At 34.5% G+C, this 12206-nt stretch overlaps 1 protein-coding gene across 1 annotated transcript in view; it reads right to left on the reverse strand.

Annotated features, from left to right (window-relative positions):
- Nucleotides 1-249: 249 nt before the first annotated feature.
- LOC106472382 (3-hydroxy-3-methylglutaryl-coenzyme A reductase-like) overlaps nt 250-12206 on the reverse strand; it is a 62578-nt gene continuing 50621 nt past the window's right edge. Inside the window, exon 13 of the mRNA XM_013933025.2 lies at nt 250-367. Within this exon, the coding sequence (XP_013788479.2) occupies nt 278-367 (90 nt within the window). The 3' untranslated portion in view covers nt 250-277. The remainder of the gene's footprint in view (nt 368-12206) is intronic.

The raw sequence follows: 12206 nt of genomic DNA on the forward strand, positions 1-12206 counted from the left end.
AGGGCATTCATGAAGGAACAAGATAGTTCTACAAACGTGGCGTCACACTAGTCACGTGACCTCGCTGACGCAACACATGATTTACATTGTTTCGTACAAATATATACAGGATTCTAGGCTAATCAATCCTATAAGAAAACGATTTGAAAAGAACAACAAGTTATTATAAATAAACCTATAAAAGGGCATTATAGTACAATTAATTTTAATAAAGAACTATTCATTTAACGCAATTCTCAAAATTTTTTAAATAGATCTATTATAATTACACTTGTACTTACGCAGCTTGACATGCTGTTGCAAGTCGAACGACAGGCGCCCTGGTCATACCATCAGACACAACACTACTACGGACCCCACCAGATAACTGTTGAACAAAGATAAGACTTAACGAACTACATTAAAACAACAAACATGGTTTATTGTATTATGATACAAGTGTACTACAGAAGATAATAAAAATCACCCGCTGTTACCTTGATGACTAAAGTCACGATGAATAATTTAAAATAATTTTTTTTCTTATAAGTTTGTTTATTTCAATAAAACATATTCATATTTAACAATTAAAAATATGCAGATATCTAATAAACCGTACTACAATATTTCAAAAAATTAAATAATGTCAAGCCATTCAAATTTGAATTTAAATAGTAAAACTGGCAACTATTATTTCAGCAAACACATTGATACTTTTCTCCTTCAAATGCACAACTTCTTGGCAAACAAAATAGATAAAATTGAAAACAAATGCGATTAATTACCTAGAGCAATAACGTAATCAAGCCTGGTAATAAAAAATCAACTTGAGCTTATTGTTACTTACATAAATTATCTTGTGATCTTCCTTGCTTTTAAGCCAATTTAGTAATCATAGGCTAAATTTTTTCTTACCTTTAACAGCACATAAACAAAAGCTAATTTTACATCTGAATGACGATTACAATGTAACTCTGGTCCTCTTTCAATTTTTTTAGGTATCAACAAAACTCATGGAACCGTGCTTAATCTAGTGGTTTGCGCGCCCAGAATCTGAATGCGAGGGTCCATGGCTTATGTCCCCTTGCTTTGGAGCGATGTTACGCTTTAAGTGACTGTCGATTCTTCTCTTTGTTCATAAAAAGATAGGTCCAAGAGATCCAGTAATGTGACTGTTGTATTTCTCCTATTTGACCAGTTAAAATTTATGGACTTATAGCACAGATAGACTATGCATAGTTTTGCGAGAATATATGAAATAAACAAATAAACGAGACACAAAAAATATTCACCAAAGACCACTTTAAAATTGTATTTAAAAATTGTCTTACTTTTATATTTTAGTTAGTTATGTATTATTTGTGTTTTAAAAATCATGCTTGAAAGGTTTAATGATTTTTGAGTAACTTAAAAGTATTCAAGAAACAATAAAATTAGCTCTTAGTTTGTAAAAGATGCAAAAAAAGGTACTCTTTGCTTGATATTTTACTATTTTGTTTGTTTGAAGTTAAGCATAAAGATACACAATGGACTATCCGTGTTCTGACCACCACGGTATCGAAACCCGGTTTTTAGCGTTGTAAATCTACAGACACACCACCATGCCACTGGAGGGCATACTATTTTGAAAAATACGAAACTGAGATATGGAGAGCTGAACTTTAATCATATATTTTTTATCTTCAATTAAGACCTAATTAATTCTTAGGGAGCATTTAAAATCAATTTCTTGCGCTAGTTAAATCTTCTTTTTCTAAAAATAATTAAAATAATGTTACAAATTAAACTTATGTCTTATGCATCTAGTTTTAATTGCTTAAGCAAAAAATTTCTTCAAAAAGTAAGCATTAGTAACCACAGAGAAAAGCGAAGAAACAACATATCAAGTAGGGTTAGAGTAACCAACGCAAATTATCTGTTTTTGACAAAATGTACTCTTCTGAAGTCATGACTAAACTCTTCTTCTAATGTAAGGTATAATTATTCATATATGTATAACACTACGTTTATAATTATTTTTTATTTAGTTAAATTTTTATGTGCAGCATATGCAGGGGAGCTTATAAAACATTTGAGTTTCAATTTTTCAATTTGCAATACAGGTCTTTTGTAATAAGAGGATGTGAAAAACATAAAACTTCAAATTTATTGCTGTAGATATATCGTATAGGATACAAGTCCAAAAAACTTTGTACAAAATTATTAAAATATATATGCTTTCGAGATGCCATGATATTCAGCTGAAGCCAAATTGATAAAAATCTTTTCTCTCAGATGCTCCTTGATTACCTCTTTCAGTTGTTATTCTATACTTATATTGCTTATTAATGTAGGAAGTGTTACAGATTAAAACGAGATTTTATTTTATGTATTTAATAAATAATGATTTAAAGATGAGTTCAGCCAGTCATAGCCTCTAAAATAAGCCCCGTCAAGTGCTTTTATTTTGAATTATCTTGTTAGCGTCATTGGACATCTCATTGGACTGGTTATATAACCCAAATTGTGTATAGCTTTTTTATTGTTTGTTTGTTTGTTTTGAAGTTAAGCACAAAGCTACACAATGGGCTATCTGTGCTCTGGTCACCACGGGTAACGAAACCCGTTTTCTAGCATTGTAAATCCGCAGAAATACCGCTGTGCCACTGGGGGGGGGGGGCAGCTTTTTTATAGGCATTCCCGTAAAATACTTCGGGACCATAGGTGCGCTATAAGAGTGATGGTTAAATCCCACTGTTCGAGCAGACAAGAGTAGCTCAAAAAGTGATGACGTGTGCTGTTGTTTAACTCTTTAGTAAATCAGTTAAAACTTAAGAAGGGATATTTGTAAATAACTCTTGTTTGCATTGTGCAAAAATTCTAAGCAAGCAAACTTAACCAGGTGAAGTTAATAGTTAGGGTGCTTGTTCAACGTCCAAAGGATGCCGCCTGAGGGTAACATAACTATTACATAATACGCAAAAGACCTGAAATTTGAGTGCTACTCTCCAGAGGTCGTGTTTGTTTGAAGTTAAGCACAATGCAACAGCTATCTGTGCTCTGCCCACCACGGGTATCGAAACCCGGATTCTTGCATTGTAGAGCCTGTGATGACGACAAATGGACTATGCTCTTCTTATTCCGGAAGTGTATGTCCTGTCTTCACAGTTGCATTCCTTGCTTTAACATTGACTGGCTCTACCTCCTGGTACACACCCAACAATGCCCCTTCCTTAAGTGTCTGCTATTATTCAGAGAAATTGGCCACTGTTATAGGTACTACTTGACGACCTGCTACAAGTGACCTTCCAATCTTCAAATCCGCTGGCCTGGATGGGTCTTCCACTGCTTCTACAAGCATTGGGCTTCCATGGGGATGTTCTTTTAACCTTCCCCAAATTATCTTCTCTGACATAAGGGGTATTGTAGTTGATTTAAATGCTTGTGCCACTGGGGGGGGGGGAGCCGTGTTGGTATGATGAGCGAACCACTAGAGGGTGACAATGTGTCATCAACTTTATAGTAACAATAAAAGTCTTAAAAATAATAATTTAACCTAATTTGCACAATGTTGTGTTTACAGTTTTACTTTATAAGTAAATCAATCTGCAATTTTAATCTTATCAGCTTCCTAGTTTTCTCTTACATACTTCTGACAATGTATACTGAGGATAGTTTTGTATAGATGGATAGTTCAATAGGATTATGAGCATATTGTAGGGTGTCTCAACTGAAGCATTTGTGGCACCTTGGGGCATTCCAAATGCTTCAAGTATTGAGAAAATATATACAATAAGGAGAGGTGTGATGCACACTTGATAAAAATGTAAATAAGTTATATAATGACAATTGACCAAGAAGAGAAATATGTCGAGAATAATTCAAGGATACCATAGTTGTTTATATTATCTATAAACGACGCTACTTTACCGACTTTATATATAACCAATAGTTAAGTGGTTTTGGTTCTGGTTCTGAGAATTGCGAAGAAACTGAAGAAAACAACCAATTTAGTATCAGATCTACTTGTGGGTATCTGTGTACACTATTTGGAAGATCGTAAAAATACCAGAGGAATTTAGTATAAAAACCCTTGTTTGAAGCCAGAGAGTAGAGTTCTCCACGACGGTTATTAGAGGTAGATAACCTGCACAAGACAGTCTCTGAGTCCTATGCACAATTGCTATAATCAGAAAGAAGAAACCATGTCTACAAGCCTGCTGAACTTGCCCAAAGTTTCCTGTATAAACTCTCTGCAAGTAAATTATTACCATCTTTCCTAGAATCGAATAACATAGTTAGGATTGCTGATATGATGTTAAGAATTGATGCCAATTAACGTATTAATCAATAACTTATTAATGTTGTTAAGTGCTTTAAGGAATGTTATTGAAAGTATAATTGAAGAACAGTTGCCAATTCCACTTCAAGAGTTTTTATAATTTTGATATTGATTTGTTCTAAGATACTTTGGAAAGTCTGAACATAATAGAATATATCAATATAGTATTAAAAGTGTTTTTGTGTTTGAATTTTAGTCTCAGAGTCAAATTCTTTATTCTAACCATAAACTTCATCGAGTTATTGACTTGTGTGCTCCACTCGCCACCGCATTCTTCAACTGAGTATCAATTAAGTGTGACTGGCAGTAAAGTCGAAGCTACAATGACTAGCCTACATGGCCCGCCTATTACAGCTGGTGCAGTCTTTGAGGATTTTTTGGAGCAACTAACAACCGGTTGGTTAGAGTAAAGAAAAGAGTAAAAGTAAGAAAGTCAGCCTGAAGTTCTATAAGTGGTGTAAGTTGAATATAAGTAAGTAAATATGGCTACTGCTGGTGTAGACACAACTAGAGATGAGGATGGCACATGACCTAGAGTTGATAGAAGGGCTGATATTAAAGTTGAAGCTGTGATAGATCAACCCGCACAGTTAGTCCACCTGGCACTATGCACTTAACGGGCGCTATACCGTTATTTCACGGTAGGCTCGATGAGGATGTCGAGAGTTTTATAGATGCTTTCAATGAGGCTGCTAGAATTTTGGGTTGGACCAATGTTCAAAAAGCAGATATTTTGAGACTAAAAACAACAGGAGAAGAAAAACGTTATATTAGGACTTGTGATGAACTACGTGAGACCGCGAATTTTCAGTATCTAGCAGATAGATTAATAAAGAAATATAGAAAGTGAGAAACACTCAATAAAATTTTGACACAGATATGTAATTTAACTCAAAAGAGAAATGAGTCAGTCAGAATGTTTGGCCATAAGTTGCAAGAAATAGATTATGCAGATCCTATAGACATCCAAATGAGCTTATGATTCAAGACACTTTAAAATCTGATTATGAGCGAGGTTTGCTTAGCAATGCAGCCTGCAGCTATGTAAACAAGGCAAATACACAAGATGCAACTTTACTAGACTTGATCAAAGTAGCCACTCGAGGAGAGTTGAGAAAAAATGTCGCACCAATAAGGTTAAACACAGAATAGTGTTGAATGATAGTAAACTTGTAGCACAGAGACCCTATAGTGTGCCAGAGAAGCACAGGGTAGAGTTAAAAAAGTGTGTAAAAGAGATGCTTGAACGAAGAGTGATAGAGGACAGTAGTAGTCCGTATACATCTTCAGTTGTATTAGTTCCTAAGAAGGACGGAAAATTGAGGTTCTATGTGGAGTTTAAGAAAGTGAATGGAGTAAAGTCAAGGACATTTATCCATTACCTAATATCCAAGAAGCCTTAGACAGGTTAGGCAAGAGTAATTGTTTCTCGTCTATGGATTTGCAAAGTGGTTATTGGCAGGTAGAAGAAGAGGATATAGCTAAAACTGCTTTTGTATTACCTTCAGGTAAATACCAGTTTAATAGAATGTCATTCGGTTTATGCAATGCCCCTTCAACATTCCAGAGATTAATGGATGTTTTATCGTCAGAATTGCAAGATTCGGAATGCTTTTTGTTACTTAGATGATGTCATAGTGTTTGCAGCAAGTTTGGAAAAGCACTTTGAAAGGTTAAGACATGTATTTGATAGGTTACCAGAAACAAATTTAAAATTGAAGCCGTGTGAATATCAATTCTTGAAAACAGAAGTAGAATACTTAGGTCATTTGGTAACCGTTGATGGTGTAAAACCTGACCAAAAAAGTTAGAGGTATGTAAAAACTATCCAGTGCCTAAAACAGTGAAGGACATCCGTGCATTTTTAGGATTTGTAGGATTTTATAGAAGGTTTATACCTGGCGAAACCATTAACTGAGCTAACTAAGAAATATATAAAAGTTCAGTGGACAAACAAAAAGCAAGAGACATTCGAGAAACTAAGAGATGCTTTATTAAAGGCACCAATTTTAAGCTATCCAGATTTTAGTAAAGAATTTATTCTAAGCACAGATGCTTCAGAATATGCTATAGGTATTATCTCAGTTAGATGAGAATGGAAAATAACATCCTATAGCTTATCAGAGTAGACACATAGGAAAAGCTGAATTAAATTATTCAGTTACAGAGCAGGAATGCTTAGCTGTAGTGCATGGAATTAAAACTTTCCATTGTTATCAGTATTGCAGAAAGTTCATTATCATTACAGATCATGCGTCATTAAGATGGTTAATTACATTAAAAGATCCATCCTCCAGGTTAGCAAGATGGTCATTACTGTTACAGGATTATGATTTTGATGTAATACATAGACCAGATAGAAAGCACTCTAACGTTGATGGTCTAAGGAGAATTAGAGTAGGAAATGCAGACACTGAGAAAAAACAGGCAATTAACAAAACAAAAGAAGAAGAGGTTGGAAATAAAGATGATCTAGACGTAATTTGGGACTTAGATCATATGGTTAACGAACAAAAGAAAGATTAGACAGAGAAGATACAGACTATATGTTAGATTCAGATATCTTATGCCTTTCCAGTTAATAGCTATGGATATATTAGGCCCATTGCCTACATCCTATGCAGAAGTCAAATATGTGTTATTATTCGCAGACTATCTAACTAGATATATGCTTACCTGACCAAAAACCAGAAACGATCGCCAAAGCTTCTGTGAACAACATAGTAGCTAAATATTGTATACCCCAGTATTTACTAATAGATAGAGGCAGTAACTTAATTTCTAAAGTAATGAAGGAAGTTTGTTAGTTACTTGGGGTCAAGAAAATTGAAACTATGGCTTACCATCCAGCTGCTAAGGGATTAGTAAAAAGATCCAATAGAACCCTGTTAGACATGATCTCTCAGTATTGTGAGAATGATCAGAAAACTTAGGATGAGCATGTTCTTTTACTATTATTAGCATATAGAAGTGCTGAAAATGAGTCTACTCAGGAAAATCCATTCTTTCTATTACATGGTAGAGATTTAATGCTACCTATGCAGAAGATACTCGCTCCTATAAAAGTAAATTATGCAATGGATTATGATTACAAAGCAGAATTATTACAGCAGATACAGTTAGCATTTGAGCAATGAACGTTTAACAAAAACCGCTGAGCATAGAGAGAAGCAAGCAAATAAGAAGGCACAGACTAGTGAAATAAGGGTAAGGAATAAGGTATTGTTGTACACCCCTATTGTTAGAAAAGAAAATACTGAAAAACGGGCAAAATTATGGAAAGAACCATTGAGAGTCATAAAACAAACGAGTTCAGTTAATTTTGAGATTTAAGAGATTTATGGAAAGGGTAAACAGTTTGTGCATGTTAATAGATTAAAGAAAGTAAAAGGTTATAAGCCTTACCAGTACGAATGTGTGGCTGATAAAACCATGGCAGATGGACAAAATGAGAACCTAGATTTAGAAACTGATAACTCAACTGAACTTGATTTATCTTTTGTTGAGGAAGAAATGATAGAGACAGATGTAGAAACCCCAGAGTTAGAGGACGATAGTGTCGTATTAAGTGAAGATGTGATAACAACAGAATATGTTCCAGTTACTAATATGGATAGTGAGGGTAGTGTCCTAGTAATTGATGATAAAGTGTCGAGTACCCCAGTGGTGACACAAGCTGATGTAGTGATCCAAGACTATAACCTTAGATCATGCGGTCCTATATCAACCCAACCAAAAGTGACTCCCACAACTAGGATAAAGCGAGTGACGTTCAATCCTAAGGTAGTAGTACACAAACCCAAGAGTGACGTGAGAGTAGTGAATGCTGACTCTAATAAAAAAAGAGACAGAATATTAGAAGCATTTGATAATGTGATAAACTATTTACAAAGGTCCTTCCACTACTGATGGTCGGAAATATAGCTGGACAGAATGTAAGTATTGTTTTGGTTGAGAATAAGATTTTGAGCATGGTTTTGTTGAAGAAGGAAATTTCATATTATGGGGAGATAAGTGGATAATTGTTGAAGACATACCATTTCTGCAGTAAGTTCGGTTGTTAGTCTGGTTACGAGAAGAGTTAGTAGTGTTCCATAATTCGTTCAATGTGAATACTCGTGTTAGTTTTAATGTCGGAGGTTCAGGAAATATAAGGTTATATCATATGGAAGATAAGAGAACAGCGATCTTACAGTTAGTAAGAATCTTACAAGAGGGACTGATTAAGAATTATAAGACGTTAGTTAGACGATATCATGATGAGATAGGTAACTTATTACTAGAGTTGAAGGATATTAAAGATAGCATTTCGATATCGGATCGGAGTCAACAAAAACGTAGTCTAATAAATGCAGTGGAAGCGTTTTGAAATTTCTGTTTGGAACTGCAACCACAGATAATTTAAGTGACTTAAATAAGAAGATAGAACGTAAGGGACAGGTATCTATAGAATTGATTCACTTAATGGGTGAACAGGCGCTTGAGTTACATGATCAAGAGATTAGAAAAGTATCTAGAGCACTAGTAAATATTACTAATGCATTGATTCACACCAGGGTAAGGCAGACTGAACTTCATAAAATAGGAATTGAAATGTTAATTTTTAATACTAGGATTCAGAATAACTTATAACAGTTATCGTTTACTGTAGGAAGTACTAGGACAGAGTTAGCTAAGTTGGTACAAACACCGTACGTAACTGCAGATAGGAAGTTGAGTAAATTAAAAAAGTGTTAGATGAAATTGAAAAGAGACCACCCCCGTATTCATAGTTTGTAATCCCCATGCATGGTGATTAGATTTACATGTATTATACATGGGCCGATGTAAAGACAGCTGCAGTAAGGGATACTTTAAGAATGTTTATAGAGATACCCTTGAGGGCAACAGATAGGATGTTTGAGTTATACAGAATTGTATCTTTACCCTTAACATTAAACCACTCTTTAGCTTTAACCATAGAGAATGAAAACCCATACACTGCTGTTTCAAGTGATCAACATACTCATTTAGAAATGATGGAGAAATATATGTTGCGATGTATTCGAGTATGTGATCCTAATTTAGGAATATATTCAGGACCCACTGTGACTTGTAACTATGTAATATTTGCTGTAATTAAAGATAGAATAGCTGAATTATGTAAAAATAGAATAAATATCCCTAAACCATTTGACTTTTATAAGACAAAGATGCCAGGAACTTGGTTGTTCAATATAAGAGATGAACCTTATCAGTGGTCACTGGTATGCCCTAAATCAAACATACACCAACTTGACTACCAGACTAAAGTAGTTAAATTAAAGAATAGTGGATACCTTAGATTGGCTAGAAACTGTTCCGCCCATGGTCAAAAAATCACGTTACTTTCAAGTTTTAGAAGTAAAACTAAGTATACGGGAATCCAGTTAAATATAAGAATACCCGATTGGCAAGAACTATTAACTACGAAAGAGTTGCAGTTAATTCAAAATGTAACAGAAGAGTCAGATATTAACAAAGTGAAAAGTACCCTAGCAGAAACTCAAAACTTGCCACATAAGAGAGCAGGGTTAATTATTAAAGAATTTCGACAGAATGTAGATCATTTACGAGCTACAGCAGATATAAATAGGTTAGATAAGTGGAAACTGTCTAATTCAGCGATGATAACATTATGCTTAGTAGTAGTGCTAGTAAGCATAGTGTTATTTTAAGCGCGTGACGAATTAGCTTTGATTAAACTGTGGAAGTTAGATGGGCTGTGTAAATTCAAAAAGAGAAAGAGTACGGAGCCAGAAAACAATAAAAGGTTGTCCTATTCAGAGGCTACCAAAATAGTGGAACTGACTGGCTGAGCTCCATCTAATTAGGACATAGGCTAATGACAAAATTAAGATTAGTATAATGAATCGATGAGGTTAGCTGATCATAAAGCGAACGTTATAGATCAAAATTCTTAAGCAAAATTAATAGGATTAGAAAAAACATGGAGAATGAAGTTTGAGAACTGAGTGATTAGCTAATCGATGATGATGATATGTCTGAGAACCAAACACTACCAGAACTAGACTAGTTAACTGAAGGCACCAAAAGGTTAAGAAGTGATACTACCACACGAGACTTAATCATTGACAAAAGAGGAGAGTGGATGCTACAAGATTGAAGGAAACTTATTGGAAGACAGCGCAATCAGACACGTGATAGGTATAATGAAGCAAAGTGTACGAGTGAAATAATGAAGTGCACAAGTGAGTTGAAATACCTTACATTCATGACGAGAAACTTGGAATAAATCAAACCAGTTGTGAACGTATCAGATCAATGACGAGAAAGCAGATGAGACCGTGATAAGAAATACTATTATGTTGACAATGTTTTGGGTTTAATCTAACCTAGAATGATACAATTGCAGGAAAAGAAAAGGCAAAGCTGCCATAAAAGAGGTGGAAGGATTTATAGTGGTAGTGAAGGAGTTGACCATCAAAGACACTTACACGAGATGGACCGACACCTATAGTTTTATGGCACAATTTTCTAGGGAAATGCTGTCCAACGAAGATAACAGGCACATTGAGTGGTACACAACCTAATTACATAATATAACATGGGAAGAAGGACAATATGACTTTTCAGATTTAACTGGCATATGTCGGGACATAAATAAAACATATAGTAGATCTACTCCAAAGGATTAGAGAAAACGAGACTCATCACACGATTGACAGGAGTGATGTATGTTAATCTCGAGAACTTTGGATGCCCATGATAATCCCATTATATGTGACTACCACATGCAACCTTTCGAATATTGTGATCAGTGGAAGGCTTGCAAATGGATTATTAACAGTGATGAATCAGTGTTTCAATTCTTACGACACGGATTTTGAAAGATAACGAGATTCGAAAAAGAGAGAGCAACCAGAGCACTTGAAAAGAAGAAAAGAAAGAAGATATCAATTGATTGTCATATGATGGTCCTCAATTTGATGTATTAGTTAATTGATATTAATCCACTTATGATATAATATTATTAACTTTATGGTTTATTATATTGGATAAATATATCAGTATATGGTATAATGGAATGGAAGTATAATGTTAGTATGACTATGATTATGTTATTATGTCTAGTGATTAGGTGTCATAGAGTGTATTTTATTATGATATTATGTATAAGATAACTGTCGTTTGAACCTAATCATGAGCAAATCATGTGATTGATGTTTAATTAATGGAAATGAATAGAGAGTATATATTAATAATCAATCTAATTGTGAAGGTATTTAAGGAGTAAAGGTAATAATTTGTTACTAAACTAAAGATTGATCAGCGAAGCAAGATACCAGTAGAATTATTGTAAACGTTGCTCAATATACAAGTGGAAAGGTGCAAACAGAGAGGTTAGGTCGTGAAATTTTTATCAATTTCTAAAAGAGGGAGGAATGAAGCATTTGTGGCACTTTTGGGCATTCCAAATGCTTCAAGTATTAATAAAATATATACAATAAGGAGAGATGTGGTGCGCATTTGATAAAAATGTAAATAATTTATACAACAATTGACCAAGCAGAAAATTATGTCGAAGAATTCAAGGATACGATAGTTGTTTATATTATCTATAAACAATGCTACTGTGGTCATGAGAAACGTTACAAAAGCCTCATTAGAGAGTCTGGGAATTAGATCATTATCTACAAACTGGTGCCACAATAGCAGTGTGGAAGCTACTAGAGATGTTTACCTTATTTTGCACACAGTTACCAAAAAGGGGATAAGTCAGAACTTTGATGTATTATCCGTATCAAAAGTGGGTGTATGGATACAAGTAAGAAGGCTGCCGATTTACCGACTTTATATATAACCAATGGTTAAGTGGTTTTGGTTCTGAGAATTGCGATGAAACTGAAGAAAACAACCAATTTAA

Source organism: Limulus polyphemus, unplaced genomic scaffold (assembly GCF_000517525.1).
Source record: "Limulus polyphemus unplaced genomic scaffold, Limulus_polyphemus-2.1.2 Scaffold5287, whole genome shotgun sequence".
In the NCBI taxonomy this organism is placed as follows: domain Eukaryota; kingdom Metazoa; phylum Arthropoda; class Merostomata; order Xiphosura; family Limulidae; genus Limulus; species Limulus polyphemus.